Consider the following 19,538-nt stretch of genomic DNA (forward strand, 5'->3'; position numbering starts at 1 on the left):
GGCTTTTTGGTCAACGACCAGTTTTTTCTCGACTTCCAACTGAACCCTTTCCGCCTCGAGGGTATTGCCCTGTTTCTGCAGCTTGGCAATCCGTTCCTGCGCCGTCTCCTGGAGATCGTCCCAATTGGTGTCCAAGGCTTCTCGATCTCTTGCGTACGCGCGTTTCACCTGTTCCGGTTCTCTTTCACGAGCGGAGACGCGTCGCTCACGGTCTTCCAGGTTGGACTTCTGGAAATCGAGTTGCTGTTGGAGCAGCTTTGCGTCGTTGTCCGAGTTGCTACGCTGCAGCGCATCGTCATTGTGCAGCTGCTCACGGCGTAGCTCGTACTCGTGGCGATACCTGTCCGCCTCGAGAGCCAGCGCATGTTTCATCTGCGCTTCCAACGCCGGTTGTTCAGCTGATCTTTGAGAATGTCGAGCGGTGCTTGAGAGAAGACGAAGCATTCTTGTTTCATGTGCTCGACAATAGCTTGAATGCTTTGTAGAGTATATGTGGGTGCTGCTTGGGACTTCAGGAAGGTCTGTAGGACCGTCTCGTGGTGATCTTGGAAGTCCACACCAAGAATGTGAGGAGCATCATCCCAGAGGTACGTTGCGCATCCTTTCTCGATAGCAAAACGAACGAGAAAAGGATAGGCCGCTACGGGGATCGAACCCGTGACCTCCGTCTTACTAGGACGGCGCTCTGCCATTGAGCTAAGCAGCCGCTGTGTTAACGGGGACTTTTGGTGTTGCTCGGCGGGGGTGCGCTGTTCTCCCTCTTTCTTTGGCGAAAAGGACTGCGCAGTCCGGGAATCGAACCCGGGCCTCCCGCGTGGCAGGCGAGAATTCTACCACTAGACCAACTGCGCTTCGGCAAACTCTCGCCAACTGGGCGTTTTGTTAATTCAACTTGAGAGAATACAGCTGCTGTCGTCAAGCTCGACGGTCCAGTGGTCTAGTGGCATGATTCTCCCTTAGGGTGGGAGAGGTCCCGGGTTCAATTCCCGGCTGGACCCTTTTTTCCCCTATCAAAAAGACCGCGCGAACGGCGCTCGAACCCAAAACCAACCCTCGACATCGCGAGAGAGAGATCAGCTGAGCGACGAGGGGAAAGGGCCGCGCTGGCATTTCGGTCTCTGCGCTACTTATTCTAGATGCGTCGAAGCCAACACTGTCTTCCAGTGGCAAGAAAGGCGCGGCTTGCTGCAAGCCTTGCGCAGGGAGATGTGAACGCAAGAACCTCCGGTGATTGTTCACTTAGTGCTCAACTAAAAACTCCAGCACTCCTATTACAGGGAATATTTGATCCTACCAAGGGTAGGGAAAACGATCTTTTTTTCGTACTTTTCTCAGTGCTTGCCAGGGGAATAGAAGGAACGGAAGAAAGAAAGAAAATAGAGTCAACGGATGAGATCCGGCGATCTCAGTCATTTGGGGAAATACACGTTACTCTCTTTTACTTCTATCGCCTGTTGGTCGTGACTCTCCTGTTTCTGTGGGTTTTGCATCCTGGGTAGTCATGTCCGCCAGTGTGAAGACTCCGGTCTTCTGGAAAAAAAAAATGTCTAAAAGATTCACTCGCCAGCTTCATAATTAGCACATAATCATAATCTTAGCATTTTAAAGCACACGTAGTTCCTAGCATTACCTGTCCACAATGGCGTTGGTTCCTGTTGACCCGGCGCTGTGGAACAAGATGGGGGTCGATGCTGACGAGAACCTCCCCGAGGGCGGGACGTGCGAAACGAGTCTCGAGATCCGCGACGAGGACGGCACGAACCCGCGGGGACTCGAAGTCAAGGCGACGAAGTGGGGGAGCGACATCGTTCTCACCGATGAGCCTTATGAGAGGGGTTGAACCAACTTCCGGTACATTGTCGATCGGGTGCGGATCGAGACAACGGAACTGTGGGAAAGGCTGGTGTCCACCGCTGCGGAAGCCGCATTCTATCAGGGGATGGCGGCCAACGCGGCTTCGGCATTGAATGCGGCTCGTATTCACTCCGACATCTCGTCTCTGCGTCAGCAGGCTGCTTACGAAGTGGCTGGATTACGGCAGGAGGCAGCCATGAACACTCAGATGTCCACAGCGGGTCTCCAGAAGGACCTAGTAGTGATGTCGGAGCGGATGCGGTCCTTGGAGCAACAGGCAGAAACGTCGAAGCGTGACATGGTCGAGCTGCGCCGCGCATATGCGGAGAAGGCTAAGGAACTGGATCGCCAGGTATTTGCCGAACGGGGGACGCTCGTCAGCACCCAGGAGGGATTAAAGGCCCCAGTGGACCACCTGGAGAGCACCATGGCGCTCACAACCCAGACGCAGATGCGCCAGGAGGTGCAGCGGGAATGCGCCGGCTACGAGCAGCAGCGCGAAAAGTTGGGGAGGACCTTAGCGCGTGTCGATGCGCTCGAGGCCGCGAACACGCAGGCAAAGAACCTGGAAGGGGTTCTTCGCGACTTGTCCACGGAGGTGACAGCCGGAGGGGCTGAGGGCGGCGGTGAGACGACCGCTCGCTTGATGGAGGAAATTACACGTTTGGGCGTCGGATTGGCTCAGATCCCGCGGTGCCTCCCACGCATGCTCCATGGGTGGGGGGAAGGAGGTAGGTTTAGCCTGCAGCTTCAAGAGAGCGTCTCGAAAAGCGCGTAGCTCATCGGTATTTCGGGCAGTTGTGTCCGCATAGGATGTCGACTTGAATTCCAGAGTCCCCTGATGCTGCGCCATGCTCGCCTGCTGTGCGCACAACTCTTGGATGAGGGTTTGGGAGAGCACGGGTATCCGGCACAGAAATCGCGCATACGGTTCTTGGACGATGAGGAGGCCAGCGTCGCCAGCGGTCGGCAGGGATTTGACCCCATGGACGTCAGCACGTGGCGCCCCTGGTTCGAGGGTATGAACCCTTGGGAGATAGAAAAACAGTTGCAGAAGATTTTTCTCCGCAACGAGGCGGCACGCGCTCCCGCCGTGATCGACGCGTTCAAAAACCTGGCAAAATGGGTACAACTCGCGGTCGTGGACCCGGCGCAGTGGTCGGACACCATTGGCACGGGCCGACGTTACAGTCTCACTCTGTTCTACCGCACCCACGGCTCCGGTTACCGGATGACGGAGACGGAGTTCCTGCAGGCGTGCGAGGAGAACGCCTACAACTTCGACCCGTTACAAAAAGTTCTTGATCAGGGTGGGAAAAAGGACAACGGGAAGCCGAAGGCCGCGACACATGGAGGGAGCGCGGTGATATGCTACAACTGTGGCAAGATCAGACACAAGTCGATGATTTGCCCGCAATCCGCTCGGTCCAGGGGGGGGTCGACCGGGAGGGGGCCGTCGTCGTGACCCCAGACCCAGCGATTGTTCGAGGCGGAGCTGGCAAAGCTCGTTCCGACTACCACCTTCATGGATGTCGCGTGTCGTCCGCCGAAGACTCTCCCGGCGGGAGCGTCGGTGAACGACGCACGGCTGTTTTGGGACGGACAAGGGGCGGCACCGCCGCTCCTGTCAGCTCTGAGGAACCAGGTGAACGAGGTCGCGGCAGACACGTACGAGGCGACCACCTGGGAGCAGCGGACATCGCTGTTGCGCAGCCTGAAGACGTTTTGCCTCGAGGCGGGGTTGCCGCTCAACCTCGGTCTGAAGGCCTCCTTTTACCAGATTCCGTTGCTTGAGGAAGCGCGCGCGGCGTTTTGTTGCCGCATGGGGGATGGCTCATTGGTGGGGCTGGCGCGGTTGCCGATGGCGTATGTCGCGAGCCCCGAGCTGATGCAGTTGTTGACGTCGGCTATGGCGAGAGTGCCGTCGGTAGTTGCGGACGAGTTTTGTTGCCCAGCAACCTTGGCAATCCATGTCTGGAATTGACAACGTACGAATCGCCGGACCATGGGACGCAGTGGCTGCGTGGACCGAGCGGGTGACGACAATAGCGCGACAGGCGCGTGTCACGATAGGTGAATGTGCGGTGGCAGTGCCGACATACACGTTCGTGGGGGTGTTGTTCGATCACTCCGCTAGGTCCGTACGCATCGGGGAAAAAGCATGGAGGCACATATGCGAGACCCCGCCATGGGATGGCATGTGCGTGGGCGATTTGGAGGTGTTTGCGTCGCGGGCGTTTTTTTGGTCTGCGATCCAGGGCATTCGGCTTTTCCGGTATTACATGTTTCTCAAGTTTGTCCGACGGAAACTGAGTGCCCTCAATCGCGGTGAGACGACCCTTTCTGCCCGGATACAACTGTCTCCCTACGTCACGCGCTTTGCGACGGAGTTATTGCAGCACCTCCAGCGCAACAAGACCCGGCACGTTCCGCAGCCTGGAGACGCGCCATCGACGACATTGGTGACGGACGCGTCGCTGCAAGGCTGGGGAGCAGTCCTCTTCCTCGACGCAGGCACGGTGTTTGTCACGGGCCGATCTACCATCCCCCGCGCGCGACATCCCACATTCGGCTTTATCGAAGGGGTATCCCTCGCGAGGGGGGGGGGGAGGGACAGTGACCCATCCTGTTCCCGCACGTAGGCAAAAGGCAGAGGGGGAGGAAGAACAAATGATGAAGGTGCGGCAGCGAAGAAACGGATTTGGTCATCACACGCTAAACAACGAGGTTAGATGCTTCAACGGCGTGCTCTGGTGATGAGACACGTTGGTGTACAAGCGATGCAAATGTCGGAGCTGTTGTTTGGTCTCGGTGGATGCGCTGATGCGGGGAGTTGACGACGTGCTGGTTACAGTTTCCATTGCTGCCTTCTTTTTCTGCCTTTTGAAACAGGGACAACAGAACGTGTCAACGGCAGAGGGTCGAAAGAAATCAAGAACAAAGCACAAGGTGCGGACACACAGGAAAAAAAGAAGATAGAAACAAGAAGCATGCTGGACCGAAGAGATTATATAAAACTGTAGTACGCACGTACGTACGTGTCGGTTGATTGTTTCGTGTATCACAATCCAACAACAACAACAGAGAAAAAGATGGACGCAGTCACTCGATAAACGCCTGCGTTTGCTCACCGTTCTTCGGCTTTATGAAACGCTTCTTGAGCACCATGCCGGCAACACCCGCAACGGTGCCCGCAATGAAGAGTGCAATCGACAGGGCCGCAATGCCGCCGCGCGACATGCCGGTCGACTCGGTGACCTCTTCAGTCGCCTTGATGCGGCGGCAGCCGTAGTCGACGGCGTCGAGGTAGTAGCCGGTGCCGCACGCGTACTTGGGGCACAGCTTGCGATACACAAGGCAGTCCGAGGACAGAGTGCGGTTGTCGCCCACGGCGTCCACCGGGCAGTCCATGCGGCCGTTCAGGATCGGGTCCAAGTAGCACGTGCCCATCTCACTCGTCGGCGCGGTGGAGGCCACAAAGCGCTCAAAGTCGGCCAGTGGGCACACGTTGTCGTCGGCGACGTACGTGTTATTCTCCGCGTTCATGCAGCGCATCGGGAAGTGGTTCAGGGCGAAGGTGAAGTTGGTGGATGGCGTCACACCAGGGTGGCCGCGCAGCACTCGCACGTACCACGACTTCGACGAGGCGGAGCCCTCTGCCGCAGACAGCAGCTCCACGATGAAGGCCGTCCCGAAGGGCGGCAGCATCGCCTCCAGCGAGTTGTCGCCGAGCGAGGTGGCCAGCGGTGAGATGGTGCTGTCGTGTGCACTGTACTCGTACAGCTTGAACGGCGGCGCCGTCTTGTGGTGCAGGTGCAGGTGCATGTTGCGCACCAACGTCTTGGTCAGGTGGTAGTACGGCCCCCCCTGCTTCTGGTGGACGGGGTCGCTCTTGTTGTAGCTGAAGTAAAAGTATGAGCTGGTCGCCGTCACGGCGCACACGTCGTCGAGGTGTTGTCGCAGCAACGGCGTGGAGTCGAGCTGGCCGGTGGACTCGTACGCATGCGCAATGTCGCACAGCGTCTCCGCACAGGCGGAGCGCAGGGTGTAGTTGGAGCAGAAGTCTTGCGAGTGCACCTCTGCGGCCGTCGCCTGGAGGGTCTCGAAGGACATGCGCTTGTCCAGCACCGGGTCGCACACATCGCGCACCTCCTGCTGTGCATAGTTGTATCGGGCACGAATGAGCGGCACCATTGAGCTGTGCAGCAGCACATCCTCGTGGTTTTCGACAGTGTGCACAGCAGGAAAGTAGGCGGATGAATCGGGGAAGAGACCCCGCAGCAGCGCATTGGCACTCTGCAGCGTGCGCAGCACATCTGTCGAGCGAGTGTACGAAATGGACAAGTTGTAGGAATCGTAAGGGAAGTACGGCTCCGACACCACCGACGCGTCCTCGGTATAGCGGTGGCGTAGGAACTTGCCGAAGTTCAGCAGCATCAGCTGCCCTTGGTAGTTCAGGTAACCGCAGGGGAACTCGGTGCCGCAGATCTTGGTTTCGTTGTACGAGACAAGCGCGGAGCGGGCGCCGTGGCGGTGCACAAGCTGCACCAACTCCAACTTGTAAGCAGGGGCGGCCAGAACTGTGCCACTGCTCACCACCGAAAGCAGCGCGCACAACGCAACGGCGAAGACAATGCCACGACCCATCTTAGCAAGTGTGTGTGTGTGTGTGCGTGTGTGTAAGGAAGTAGCCGGTCGCGTTTCTTCTCTTCAGTGCGGAAGGCGGCAGATCACCACGTGCGGTAAATGTGCAGGAAGAGGGCTTGTAAGAGAGGGCGAAATGTTGTCTGCGGTCTTCTTGGTTTAAGTGTGCGGGTGAGGAATTCGAGGAGGAAAAAGCGCTGCTATGGACGGAGAAAGCGCTGGTTGAGGAGAATCAATCAAGAGCCAGCAAGGAAAAGAGACGGGAGGAGAGATGGTCAGATCCAAGAAAAGCTACAGAACGTGAAACGTGTAGCGCCAAGTCAGCAGCCGCAGTGATGCCTTCAAAAGTGTCGAGCTTCGCTTGATCCGTTAACGAACGTGGCACGCTGCCCATCAGAAAAGACAGCTGCTTTCTCCTCCCTTCACTTCCACTCCGCGTCGTTGCACGCAGCAGTCGTTGAGGCAGTCGCACAGTCGTTGTCGTTGTTATTGAGTTCAACAAATTCGTTAAAAGAAGAGAAAACCGTGCCGCCGAGAATTATGGGGGCAAAAAGGCTTTCGACGGATAACTCTACACCGTTCGTGAAGTAACAAACGGTCGCTACGAAGGAAAAGCAGAAGAGGGGGAGGTGAGAAACAAACCAAAAACTGTTTTTGATGTCCAGTCGCACGTTTTGCTGTTTTACCGCTGCTGAGAGACTTCAGACTGCCCCAATCGACAGGCAGGGAGCAACTCTGAGTCCTTCTCCGCAGAAAAACGATAAAAACGGTAATAATAAAAACGGATGACGACGCAAATGCTACAAAAAAGAAAAAGGGTGGGTGATGGGGGCATTTTCGTGAGGGCGCCATTCCCTACATCAGCAGCTGGCAAGTCTTCTACTCGCTGCCTCACGCTCACAGTAGCCACAGCACAGATACACCTGCGAATGTTCAAAAGCTCACGATGAAAACACGGGCATGCGGTCTCCAATAACCCCATCCACGCGCATCTTCGTCGCCTGTGCGTAGGTGAAGTACAAGTAGCTGTTCATCCCACCCCACGTCCACACCTTCAGATGCCGTCGGTGCATCTCGGCCACCATCGCACGACCATAGGACCCAGAAAAGGAGGACGCACTCGCCGCGTTGTACGACGGATTTAAATCCGCATTGAAGAAATCTGTCGGGACGGGGCCGCGCTCGGCATGGCAGTAGATCGGTGTCTCAGGAATCCGTTCCAGCACCCACATGTCCTCAGCAGAGAGAAGCGTCCCTGCGTTCATGGAGATGCCAGCAAAGTGCTGCGACGTCGCAAACTGAATAGCACCCTCGATGTAAAACGAGCGGTAGTCCTTCAAGTCACGCAGCTCCTCAGTGTCGCTCAGGAAGAAAACGTCGAAGCGGCTCTGCTTGAGAGCCAAGGCGAGGCAGATATTTGGATCAAAGCTGTTGAACGTGATCTCGCGCCCGCTGTCGGCGAACTCGAAGACAAGGCGGAGAATGGCGTCGACGAAGCCGTTCACTTCGAACGCGTCACTTTGCAAGAAAAGATTAGAGTCCCAGCGCGGCTGGAAGGGATACTTGACCTCCAGGTTGAAGCGGAGAGACGGCGGAGTCTGCTCCAACACCTGGCGAAGTGACAGCACTCCATTGGGGAAGTCCTCCCCATGCATCAATGCACTGCCAATGACGGGGTCGTGGCGCAGCTGTGCGGCGCTGGAGGCGTCACCGCGACCCGTCCACTTCGCCGTTCGCGCAGCAGCCAGCCGCACCAGACTCTCCCAGTGGTGCGCGAGCATGTCCTTCAGAGGGAAGACGCGGCCGAGCGTTTTGCAGCTCTGCGCGTGCAGGTCACGCAGCTGCGACACGCTCAGCTTGTGCACCGCGGCGCGCACCGGGGCGTGTTCGTGCGATCCGCGCGGCGCGCACGCGTCATCGCGCTTCAGCGCCAGCAGCTCAATAACCGGATCGTGAATCACCACGGGGACACGATCCGCGGACAGCATCACGTCAAACTCTACCATCGCACAGCCGCGGGCATGGGCCGCCTGGAACGCCGGGACGGTGTTCTCGTTGCACTTCATAATGAGGGGAGGCGCACCGCAGATCGCAGGGGAACGCGTGTACGTCTTGCCGAGCCCGCGATGCCCCACCAGCGTGGGAACAGTCAGGCGAGCATAGGTCTCGCGCGAGCGCGCCACCTCCAGCGGGCCACGCGTCGCACACTCGCCTAAAGGAAATATCAGCAAGTACTGTACATACAGCTTTACCCACAAGGAGGTCAGCTCCGTGTTCTTCGTGCCCGCAGGTGCAGGGCAGAAGACCGACAGCAGAAGCGTGCCGCTCGTGCTCGACTGCAACATGCCAGAGAAGATCACTGTGGTGCCTTTCAGGTGCAGCACAGTTCCTTCCACCATGTAAGGCACCTTGATGGTCACTTCAATCCCGAACTCCTCCAGCTCGCGCAGGTTCAACAAACACGTCCACGCCTCTTGCGTACGATTCGAGTTCAGAGGCGGGCGACCATGATCGTCCGTGTTGCGCATGTCTGGCAGCACCGGCTTGGCGGGACGCAAGGGCCGCACGCACCAGCCTTTCTCCAAAAATGCCACAGACGCTGCCAGCGCCGCATCACGCGGCGCCCTTTGCGGGCCATCACGGTGCGAGTGGTGATGCATCGCACTAGGCGTGCTGGAAGCCGCGTCGGACGAAACGCGTGACGCAGGAGACGCCGGTGGACTCGCAGCAGAAGAGTTGGGGCTGCGCTTCTTCCTCACCTCCCGCAGCTGCTGCTCCAGCGGTGCCGGCATGGGCAGGTGAGACGGGCACCAGCAGCTGCCTCCCTCGGGTATGGGCCGGACGTCTGTCACGTAGAAGACGGTCGTGATCGGCGTCGGTTCCTTGCCCTCGCGCTCGCGGTATTGCACGACCTCGCGCACGTTGTCTGTCAGCCCCGCCACCCACGCCGCCCGATCGTACGGGAGGCGAGGATCATTCGCGTAGAAGGTGAGGGCGAGCAGCGGACCGGGCTCGCCACCCGTAGCGCCCTCGCGGCCCCCTTTCCCGCAGCCGCAAAACGGCGGGATGTCTTCCGTACTCCCGGCAGCTGCCGCTGCAGGGCAGGAGCTGTCGGACGATAAGGAAGCGCGCTCTACCGGGTACACCAGTGGCCGCGGTGGCAGGTCAGGCAGGTTGTGCAAGAAAACGAACTGCTCCCCAGTGGAGGTAAAGAACACGGTTGCCGCTTCGTCCGCCTCCATCTTCCTTTGTGAGTTGTCGCCCGCAGCAGTGGAGGGTGGCGGAACCGCAGCCGCATCGAAGATCGTAGTCGCGGGGCGCACGTCCAGCACACCGCACCACTGAACGCGTGTGCCGCCTGCATCCATCGAGTTCCTTTTTGCCGCCGGTGCGACCGCCGTAACCTGGAGGATGGAGGGCATAGTGTGCTGCTGATCCACACCGGCAATCACCGTGCCGGGGGTGGCGCAGATGCTGGAGTTAGCAGCCGAAGAGACACAGAAAAAGGCATTTTCAAGAATCACCAGTCGGCACGGAAACTTAAAGCTGCCGTTGTTTCGCTTGTGGCACTCGTCGGCATCTCCATCACAAGCAGCTACGCCAGCAGAAGAACCGTTCTGGAAACCTGCAAGTTCTTCGGCTGAGATGTCCACGTGCGCAACGTAGTGCTCGCTCTCCACGAAGTCGTTGATGTTGTGAGAAGGCTGCGGCGCCTCCGAAGGGTGAGACGGCGAGAGCAGCGCGCACGGTTCCCGCTGGCACCGACACCGCTCCAGCACCACCGGCCAACCGCGCCCCCACGAGCCAAAAGCCCTTGCACCGCCAACAAGTCCAAAGCGCAAGTCGGCAGCCGATGACGCCACTAGCGGCTGCGTGCGTCGCACAGCTTCTTCGGCAAAGAACGTCTCCAGATGGTGGGCCGAGAGGCCGTAGACACACACACTCATCGACGACATGTGTGATCAAAAGGTGAAAGAAATGGGAGAGAAGAATCCTAAAGGATTGCTGTGTACTTGAGACAGGTATTTTTAGAACGACGAAATGCTGTCTTCAATGGCAAGTAGCACTGCAGGCGCCAAGAGCTGAATAGGAAACCAAATTTGGTGCTACAGAAAGAGAACGTACCGGGCCAAGCGCAGCTTTCGCGTTGTCAGAGTACAGAAGGGTAATCGGTGGGGGGGGGGGGGGAGGGTGGAAGAAGCAAACGAATATCCAGCTTTACAAAGCGTTGCGATTTATCTTCCATGTAATCGTTCTCAGTCACTTTAGTGGCCTGCAGGTGGGGATCTTTGCATTTGCATATAGCAATGCTATTTCTGCTGCTCCTATCCTCTGAATTTTACATACATATCTGAGTAATAGCTTTATTGTCCTGCTTAGAGGCTTTCGCCGATTTTCATCTTTTCTCCGACGCACTGTATCAGTGCGTTTTTTCAACTTCTCCCGCTTACACCTGCACGACAACATGTAGAGAGCCGCGTAACTATATGTATATCTTTTCAAAAGACGCAGAATGTGGCGCGTCAGGAAACGTAAGTACGTCTTATGCCGAGTATTTGTCGGAGTAGGAGATGCACACGTTTTCATTTGCACATTCTTTGACGTGAGTATTTTCCCTGCTCCTTTCTCATGTTTTTTTGCGGGGATTCATAGAATAAGGAAAAATATTCATTGCACCGAAGAGGAACGGAATAACAATCAACACTTCTGGAGAGGATTATGTGATACGCATAAAAAACTAATAATGGCGTTTTCGTAGTTAGTGTGCGAAACAAAACGAAAAGATACGCGACACACGTCAGCTAAATTCGACCTGATTTTTTGCGGTTGTTTAGATCTTCCGTGCAGAGAAAGCGCGATAAAGCACTGGATGACGCTCCTTTGTGGCGAAAAGAGGAACCGTCTCTTCGACAAAAACGTCAACGGTGATCGCCCTTTTCTTGTTGCAACCATGCTGAAAAGGAAAAATAAAACAGAAGAGAGACAAAAAAAAACCGAGAAAAAGTCTTTTTGATTTGGTCGTGCAGTGATATTTAGGCACTCTCTTCCTCGCGCGCTTCGATCCTATTGCTCCGGCCGTCGTCCAACGCCACAAAACCGTGCTTCGTTGTGGCGTTCTGGTGACGGCGTTTCGCGCAGACGCACACAACTGTCGTCACCGCGACTGCGATGACAGCGCCGACACAGAAGGTGCCGAGGGAAACCCCCACGACAGCACCCGCGCTGAGCCCGCTGTTGTGACTCATTTTTGTCTGGTCAGCCGTGCCCTTCGCGCTGGCAGCGCCCTTCGCCTTGGCGGTGCCCGGCCTGGTGGTGGCGCGGGTCGACGTGCCGCCCAGGCAGGAGTCGGTGGAGCAAACGCACTGGTAGGAGGCACCGTCGAGGGTGTAGCCGTTGGTGCAGGCGAAGGACGGGCAGGCGGCGCGGTAAGACTGGCACGTGCTGGACAGCGGACCGTAGGCGCTGTTCCCCGACGGGCAGTTTGCAATGGCTACAGAATCGGGATCGAGGAAACAGTAGCCGCGCGCGTCGCCAGGCTCCGACCAGCGGATGTAACGCTTGAAGTCCTCAAACGGGCAGGTGTGTCCATCTGCAATGTAGGTGGCGCCCCACGAGTTCATGCAGCGCAAGTTCCACGAATTGTCCCAGTCGAAGACAAAGTTGGTGTCAGGGGACTGGCCCGGCGCGCCGCGCAGCACGCGCACCTGCTCGGCGCCCGTCGACTTGGACTTGAGCAGCTCCACCACCATAATTTGCGCAAATGGAGGCAGCATGGCCGTGTCCGACTCGTCGCCGAGGGTGCCCCAGACCGGCGCCAGCGTTGTATCATGTCCGCTGTAGTGCATCAGCTTGTACGTGTTCGTGCCAGCGATCTGGTTGTCCATGTTCTGCACTAGCTGCTTCAGGAAAGGCTGACCGCGGCCACCCTGTTTGAACATGAGAGGGTCGGTATGGTCGTAGTGATACTCGTAAGCGAAGAGCACGCGCGTGATGCTCTGAATCTTTTGATAGTTGGCCTTCAACAGCGGGAACTTATCCAGTTCACCGACCGCCATCTTCGCCGCGGCAATGTCGAAGAGAGTGCGCACACAGTCCGAGCGTGTCTCGTATACGTTGCAGAAACCTTCAAGAAAAACCTCCTTGCCAATCTTCGTAATCTCCGTCCAGTCAGGGTAGAGCTTGTCGGTCAGAGGGTTGCACACTTTATGCAGCAACGGCTTGTTGTTCGAGTAGAAGAACTTCAGCCACGGCTGTACATTGCTGTTCAGCAGAATGTCTGTAGCCTCCGCCACCGTGTGGATGGCCGCGTAGAGGCTGGTGGTGTTCGGGAAAAAGCCGCGCAGGAAGGCCTCGGCGCTCTGCAGGGTGCGAAGGACGTCCGAGGAGCGGCTATAGGACACATCAAGGTTGTAGCTCGGCGACGGAAACAGCGGCGTGTTCACCACCGTCGTGTCCTCATTGTAGCGTTTACGCAGGTAGGCACCGGTGTTCAGCAGCATCTTGACACCGGCCCAGGTCAGGTACCCGCACGGAGCCTCGGTGCAGATATCGGAGGTGTTGAACCGCGGCGTGCCGGCACGAGCGCCGTGGCGGTGCAGCACTTGGACCAGCACCACCTCCAAGTCCACTCCTTCTGCACTGGAAGACAACCCAGAAGAGGCGGCGACCGAATCCGTCTTCGCGTACGCAGCGGAGAGGGCCACCAGTGCCACGACCAGTGTTGCCACCAACGTGAGGCGAAGCACGCAAGTCATTGTCGAAGGAGAAGAGGGTAACAAAAAAGGAATGTTGAAACAATGCCTTCGTTGCAAAGCAGTTGTGCTTTGATTCTCTGTACTTAATTCAACAAAACAAACAGCGCTCGTCGTGCCGCTACAGTATGCTGGTGCTCGTAACTCGGCAAGAGTGCTTTGAAATACTCGCGTCCTCTTGCAGATCTTTTGTGCGTTGGTGTTGTTGATATTTCCTCTTCGAGTGTCTCAAAGAGTGCGCGTAGATTTGGAAGCGTGTGAGTCGTTAAAGGTCAGTTATCTCTACCCAGGTGTACCACAACAGCGAGAGCGGTCGTGCAGCTAGTACGTTTTGCTGAGACGGGATGTGAAAATAGTTCCATCGTTTGTAAAAACAACAACAACAGGAAGAGATCGGGAGGAAGGTGAGGGAGGTGTCGAGCGGATTTGTTCCAAAAAGATGTATACATAACTGAAAAGCTCGGAGCGTTGTGCTGCTATGCTTGTCGGGTAAGGGTTTTTGCTTTGCGTTTCGGTGTTGCATTCCGTATTTCTCTTGAGAAGCGATCTCCTCCACGTGTCACCATTGTGTCTTTGAACGATCCAGTTTACTTCTTTGGCGTTGTTGACGCTGTTTTCATGTTTTATCAGTTAAAAATACCTTGCCGGACGTGAATCCGCGGATAGTCGACATCGGAGGAGAGGGGAGGAAAAAAGAGAGAGAAAGAAACGTCACGTACAAATACTGCCGGTCTGCTACATGCAAGCACTATTTACATTCCATTCACCTTGCGGCCTCGCGCGGTACTGCCGTGGGGGATGCAACGGAGACGGTCGTCCATTCGATGATACATAATAGACACTCTTTCTTTCACACAAAGAGCGCATACGTGGGTAGCGGAATAAACTGTCCATGAGAGGAGTGCAGCCCCACAAGAGAAGCACCAGACGGTATACGGTCCGGTACGTCGACCCCGCTTGCCGCCCCCGCCGCGTCCGCCGCGCGTCCCGTGACAATCTCCCACGCCGCGGCGTCCTTCGTTTGCACCTCCACCGCTATTATCTCTGGCGCGCCGCTCTGTACCAGCAACTTCGACGATAACAAGCCGGTGTGCACATCCCGCGCCGGCTCCTTCGCAGCTCCGGCCCCGTCTTCTTCATCCCCGAGTAACACAAACAACGAGGTGGGGTACGGGCACACACGGGTACCCTTACAGTTCTCCTCGCCCCTCACCGTCTTTTTCGTGAGACCCAGGCTCGGCTCCGTGTCGCTGGGTCGGTGCGGTGCTTCCGACGAAGTGTTATTGTGGATCGCTATGGCCTCGCTCGGGGTGGTTGTGCAATGCCGGGGGACAGTTCTCTCTTCAAGTTCGTCGCTGCGTTGCGCACCGAGGCTACGACTAGGACTGCTTTTATTCGACATCTCCCCGTGCGCCCAGTCGAGCGGCGCCACCCGCACGTCCCAGCTGCTGCTGCTCTCCGTCTTGATCAACGAGGGCCACCGCACGGGAAAGAATTGGTAGGCCACCGTCTTGTCTCCTTTTAGGAAAGGACGGCCCAGTACCCCACAGCCATCAATGCGAGCCGCTTGCGTGGCTGGCACGCCAGAGATGGACGCCTGCGCCGCTAGCGGCACTCCACGTGTGAGTGCGGTGCCACACGACAGCCACACATCACACCGATTCGTTTCCAGCAGCGTCCACGACCCACAGCAGTGCACCCACCGTACTTGCGCATCGTCCACTTCGGCATTAGCGGATGCGCAGCAGGCTGCCTCGCTGAACCTTATCCTGTCGGCCTGCAGGCGAGGCACGCGCAAAGGGTAGTAGGTGCTCTCTGCCGACCCGTACGCCGCACGTAGGGACGAGTACGCCTTCTCATCCAACCGCAAAGGACGTGTGGTGGAGCCAGATGCTGTGGCAGCTTCTGAATCAAGGGGCTGGTATGGAGGACGCACCGCTGCCACCGCCTGCCCAAGCAGAGGGACAAGAGTGGGTTGGCTGACACGCGTCGTGTGACCCAGCCCCAGCTGACCACATGTGTTGTCCCCAAACGCATACAAGAGGCCGTTCTCGAGCAAGGCGAAACTGTGTGCGTCCGCCGCAGCCACCTGGCGCATCTCCAGGCCAAACAGCAGCGAGACGGAGCGGAACGACGGTTGGGCCAGCACTGCCCGGGCACCGCCAAGTTCGCCGCGGTTACCGCGACCGCACCCGTACACGCAGCGTCCAGTGTGCGTAAGAAGCAGTGTGTGGTGTAACCCGCACGCCACTTGACGAATGCGGCGGCTGCTCGCAGGAGGCACGTAGCGCTTCGGTGGGGAGGCTTCTGCAACGGCGGCGGCGGCGGCGGCAAGCGGCTGCGCACCTGCCTTTTGAGAGTCTCCTGCGGCGCCTTCCGCAGACGAAGAAACGCTTGCATCCACCCAGCTATCGCTCAAACGGCCCCCGGTACCGTCGCCACCAAACCCAACAATTCGCTTTGGTGCGCTGAGAGCTGGAATGTCTCTTACTTCATCTGTGCGTGCGCCATTGGAAGAAGCAAATGACGAGGACGAGGACCACACTGTGCCGTCGCCAAGCTGGCCGTAGGTGTTGTCGTACCCGCAGCTGTAGACGGCGCCGGACACGGTGCAGTAGACGATGTGGCTCGCACCCGCCGCCACGTCTTGCACCGCTTCGCCGCCACTGTCGAGCACGGAGACACGCGCTGCTCTCGTGGAAAGGGACGAGAGCGAGTCACCGGCAGCAGCGTTAGTCAGCAGCAGTAGCGTCCCATCGCTGCGCAGGAGAGCAGAATAGAAACGTTGGCATGACGCGACTTTTCGAATAGCGCAGGCCTCAGTTGCTCCATCAGGCGTGTGGAGCGTCAAGTAGGGTACTATTGCATCTGCGGTGGCTTTCGCAGAAGCCAGGAGTTCGTGTAACTCCTTCTCAGCCGGCAGCACCGCGGATGTGGGAACGACGCTGAACATGATGTTGCTGTAGTTTTCTTACCGCTCGTTTTGTAGCGTTCTTCGGAGCGCCGTTACTGCGTAGCGATAGAAAAACTAAAAAGCCAAAAACTGAGCACTAACGAGAGAGGCGAAAGTCAATAAGAAGATGGAGGGGAAAAAAAATCAGTTGCTTGACGTTAAAGGTCAGCTGGTCCTCGTGCTCTGAGCGGGTGGCGTGCTGCGCACCGCCAGCAAAGCCACGTACGCAAACTGCTTTCTTCCCTCACGAGGATCTCTGCTATTGTCCACCATTCCAACGCAAAACGGCTTTGGGGACATTTTAACTCGCACGAGACAAGAATCACGTATCCTACGTTTTTGTTTTGTTTTGTGTGTTTGTCTGGAAGAAAGAAAAACGCTCAAAGACACGTTCACGTATCGCAACATAAAACCATGCAAGCGCCATTCTTATTATTATTTATTTCTTTACCGGAGAAGAGTTAGCGGAAAGGCGTTAAAGCAACTGCGTGCAACAGCTACGTTGACGTCCGCTATTGCTATTTGTCCACGAGCATGTGGTGTTTCGTATGTCACCCTTTCCTGATCTACGCTTTCTTCTGCTCTTATTTGGTTTCCCTTCAATGAACGGTAGGCAAGGATGTTACCCTCCTTACCGCTCCGCCATGTCATTCGTTGCGACTGCACCTTTTTTTTTGGAAATTGCAGCGATGGACAACAAATTGAAGTGACCAGAAAGAAGAGGAAGAAGAAAGTACCACGATACCTTTGGCTGCTCTTTGAGTTTGACTGATCGCTCGCTACTGCTCGACTCACCTCCTCCACGTGCTCTCACACGTCACCGAGCTCAAGAGCAACGGAAAGCACATCACGACAACGCCGTTTTCTTCACTCTCGGCGACGTTCACCCGCTTCGTAGGTGCGAGCCAGCTTCACGATATCCCCCACCAGGTAGAAGGAGCCGCATACAAACACCTGTGCGGGCTTGGATGCGTCCTCGCCGTCACTCGCTGCCGGGACCACCAAATCCAAAATGTCTTCCAACGCGTCGAAGGGAGACGCGCACGGCAGACACGGCACCTCGCGGTACATGCTGCGCCAGCACTCCGTCGTCGTCACCATCTCCTCCCTCGACTGACTCATCCTACCGTCAACGTCGCCCGGGTCGGCGGAGTGCGAGGACATGCGCGGATTCGCAATCTGCGCGACCACCACCTTGCAGAACTTCGACACGTACGGCATGAACGCCTTCAAAATCCGCTTTGGGTTACGCGAGGTGTAAAAGACGAGCACGCGACGCGGAGCCGCGTCCTTCGTCGTCGCCGCGCTCGCCTCCAGAAACCATTCCGTGGCACCAGCGATGCTCTCCGGTGTATGGGCGCCGTCCAGGTAGAGGGTTGTGTCCGCCCCACCGTCAATCGGCACAATTTGCGAGCGACCAGCGTAGGTCATCGTCTGGAGGACGCTCTTCTCCACCTCGTCCAGCGGCAATATGAGTGGGATATTGGCAACGCGACGCGCCGCCATCAACGCCAGCTTGCTGTCCTCGACGGCGTGAATACCACCTATGGCGAGCCGCGGCCAGCTTCGGATTGGCAGCACGTCCTTGTCCAGCAAGATAAGTGGCGCGTCCACCTCCTTGGCGTGCTTTTCCAACACCTGTCGTGTCTCTGGGTGGTCGACCTGCGGTGCGGCGAAACAGACAACGCCAGGCTTCATAATTCCTGCCTTCTCGCTGGCGATTTCCTGGATCGTGTTGCCCAGAATTTCCATGTGATCGTAGCCCAGTGCAGTGATAACGCTCACCTCGGCAGGCACGGTGTTGGTCGAGTCAAGGCGACCGCCTAGCCCCACCTCCATCACCGCCACGGCCACGTTCTCCTGCTCAAAGACGTACAAGGAGAAGAGAAACATGAAACGAAAGAAGTTCGCGCGGGACGGCGCCGCAATGTCGCGATCCAGCTGGCTGTTCGAGAACTGCAGCGCCTCGTACTTGTCCAGGAACTCAAAGAAGTACCGCGCGTAGGTGGCCTCGTCCAGCAATCGTCCGTCCACAACCGTGCGTTCGCGCAAGTCGGTCAGGTGCGGCGAGGTGAAGAGACCAACCTTGAAACCGTAGGCCTGCAGCAGGGCTGCTGTGTAGGCCGAAGTCGTCCCTTTTCCTTTCGTGCCGGCGACGTGCACAAAGCGAATGCGCTCCAAGATGGGCGCGAAGCCGAGGCGGTCGAGGAAGCGCTTTGTGACTTCAAAGGCGTCGGGGCACTTGTTCGGCTTGCGGCTTGTCATCTTCGTCACCACGTCCACGGCATCCTGGAAGGAACGGCGGCGGTGCTGCTGCGGCGGGGCGGGGAAGTCCCCCGCAACAGCAGCACGACCCACGCCCTCAGCACCGACCCCCGCATCGCCCCCTTCGCCGAGATTGTGGACCACGACGTGTGGCTGCTGCGGAGGCTTTCCGGTGCCATTCACAGGCAGGTTGGCTGGCATGCCGTTCCTCTGCACTCCGGCGTGCAAGGTAGCAGCAGACATCCTGCTGAGACGCAGCGCTGCGGTGTAGTCGGTGGTGTGCGACGAGGAGCGAGCTGCGCGTATCGACGGCTGCGATGACGAACACTTTGGACCAGTGACAGACACAGTAGACAGTGTAGTGGAAAAGAGAGTCGTGGAGAGCACAGCGGGACGCGAGGCGAGGTGACGAAGCACAGGCTGCTCGGCGGAGGCGCACGCGAAGCCGAAACAACGATGCCGGCGAGCACCGAAGGTGAAGATGAGAGGGTGCCGAAGTCGCGCCGTAGCGCGAAGGATGAAGGGAACGATAGAGTTGCGGGAGAGAGTGGTGGCGCGAGCACGAGTGCGCTGATGCATGTTAGGCAAGAAAGATCGGCTCTAGTGATAGTGTGTAGTGTTGTCGGAGCGGCTCTCCACCTGTTCGACAGAAAGAAAAGGAAATAGGGGGACGTATATAAAACAGGCGCCAAGGCGACCTAGTAAAATGAGAAGGAGCGGCGAACAACAAAGATGGAGAAGCAATCTCCAGGTGAGGCTTCTCGGTTAATTGAAGTATATAAAGAAAAGCCAGGCAACGTTGGTGTGTGTGTGTGTTAGAGAGGGAAATAAAAAAATAGATGTAGTGGAAACAACAACAAAACGTTCTGTTAGTGTATTTATAGTTACGATGAGAGAAAGGCTCTCGCTCTCTCTCCGTTCGGCAGTTGGGCTCCAGATTCGACCTTGACGTTTTTTTTTTGGAGATGTCACGCGCAAATTGACATCCTGACAGTGTTGACGTAGGCAGTAGTCGCATGCAACGAATCAGATGGACGGCACGAAATAGAAAGGTAGAGAGAAGAACGCAT

General features: G+C 57.2%; 7 protein-coding genes and 4 non-coding genes across 14 annotated transcripts; 3 read left to right on the top strand and 8 right to left on the bottom strand.

The window, feature by feature from the left end:
• On the bottom strand, positions 1-444 carry ABB37_03631 (hypothetical protein; the record flags this gene model as incomplete). Its single annotated transcript, XM_015801027.1, has 1 exon — positions 1-444. A coding segment is annotated over one exon (444 nt), but the record flags the coding sequence as incomplete, so codon positions are not given.
• Positions 445-634: 190 nt separating this feature from the next.
• ABB37_04193 lies at positions 635-706 on the bottom strand. Its single transcript has one exon. It is a non-coding gene; the product is annotated as a tRNA-Thr (tRNA).
• Positions 707-780: 74 nt separating this feature from the next.
• Positions 781-851, bottom strand: ABB37_04187. Its single transcript has one exon. It is a non-coding gene; the product is annotated as a tRNA-Gly (tRNA).
• Positions 852-926: 75 nt separating this feature from the next.
• On the top strand, positions 927-998 carry ABB37_04189. The gene has a single exon. It is a non-coding gene; the product is annotated as a tRNA-Pro (tRNA).
• A 191-nt stretch (positions 999-1,189) lies between these two features.
• On the top strand, positions 1,190-1,300 carry ABB37_04178. Its single transcript, XR_001548668.1, has one exon. It is a non-coding gene; the product is annotated as an snRNA (small nuclear RNA).
• Positions 1,301-1,939: 639 nt separating this feature from the next.
• ABB37_03632 (hypothetical protein) lies at positions 1,940-2,632 on the top strand (the record flags this gene model as incomplete). Its single annotated transcript, XM_015801028.1, has 1 exon — positions 1,940-2,632. One exon carries the CDS (start codon positions 1,940-1,942, stop codon positions 2,630-2,632), a length of 693 nt encoding a protein of 230 aa, XP_015659648.1.
• A 2,324-nt stretch (positions 2,633-4,956) lies between these two features.
• Positions 4,957-6,717, bottom strand: ABB37_03633 (membrane-bound acid phosphatase precursor; the record flags this gene model as incomplete). Of its 2 annotated transcripts, none has more annotated exons than XM_015801030.1 (1): positions 4,957-6,717. In XM_015801030.1, exon 1 carries the CDS (start codon positions 6,499-6,501, stop codon positions 4,957-4,959), a length of 1,545 nt encoding a protein of 514 aa, XP_015659650.1. In that variant the 5' UTR covers positions 6,502-6,717. The 2 variants fall into 2 exon arrangements, with proteins under 2 accessions (XP_015659650.1, XP_015659649.1); XM_015801029.1 differs by having other exon boundaries at positions 4,957-6,696.
• Positions 6,718-7,439: 722 nt separating this feature from the next.
• ABB37_03634 (multifunctional cyclin-dependent kinase pho85-like protein) lies at positions 7,440-10,638 on the bottom strand (the record flags this gene model as incomplete). Its single annotated transcript, XM_015801031.1, has 1 exon — positions 7,440-10,638. Exon 1 carries the CDS (start codon positions 10,452-10,454, stop codon positions 7,440-7,442), a length of 3,015 nt encoding a protein of 1,004 aa, XP_015659651.1. The 5' UTR covers positions 10,455-10,638.
• Positions 10,639-11,531: 893 nt separating this feature from the next.
• ABB37_03635 (putative membrane-bound acid phosphatase 2) lies at positions 11,532-13,609 on the bottom strand (the record flags this gene model as incomplete). Of its 2 annotated transcripts, none has more annotated exons than XM_015801033.1 (1): positions 11,532-13,609. In XM_015801033.1, exon 1 carries the CDS (start codon positions 13,251-13,253, stop codon positions 11,532-11,534), a length of 1,722 nt encoding a protein of 573 aa, XP_015659653.1. In that variant the 5' UTR covers positions 13,254-13,609. The 2 variants fall into 2 exon arrangements, with proteins under 2 accessions (XP_015659653.1, XP_015659652.1); XM_015801032.1 differs by having other exon boundaries at positions 11,532-13,585.
• Positions 13,610-14,100: 491 nt separating this feature from the next.
• Positions 14,101-16,301, bottom strand: ABB37_03636 (cyclin-e binding protein 1-like protein; the record flags this gene model as incomplete). Its single annotated transcript, XM_015801034.1, has 1 exon — positions 14,101-16,301. Exon 1 carries the CDS (start codon positions 16,201-16,203, stop codon positions 14,101-14,103), a length of 2,103 nt encoding a protein of 700 aa, XP_015659654.1. The 5' UTR covers positions 16,204-16,301.
• A 769-nt stretch (positions 16,302-17,070) lies between these two features.
• Positions 17,071-19,456, bottom strand: ABB37_03637 (putative mitochondrial folylpolyglutamate synthetase (FPGS); the record flags this gene model as incomplete). Of its 2 annotated transcripts, none has more annotated exons than XM_015801036.1 (1): positions 17,071-19,456. In XM_015801036.1, exon 1 carries the CDS (start codon positions 18,709-18,711, stop codon positions 17,071-17,073), a length of 1,641 nt encoding a protein of 546 aa, XP_015659656.1. In that variant the 5' UTR covers positions 18,712-19,456. The 2 variants fall into 2 exon arrangements, with proteins under 2 accessions (XP_015659656.1, XP_015659655.1); XM_015801035.1 differs by having other exon boundaries at positions 17,071-19,226.
• Positions 19,457-19,538: the final 82 nt, after the last annotated feature.

The sequence above is a fragment of the Leptomonas pyrrhocoris genome (assembly GCF_001293395.1).
Source record: "Leptomonas pyrrhocoris isolate H10 chromosome Unknown, whole genome shotgun sequence".
Taxonomy (NCBI): domain Eukaryota; phylum Euglenozoa; class Kinetoplastea; order Trypanosomatida; family Trypanosomatidae; genus Leptomonas; species Leptomonas pyrrhocoris.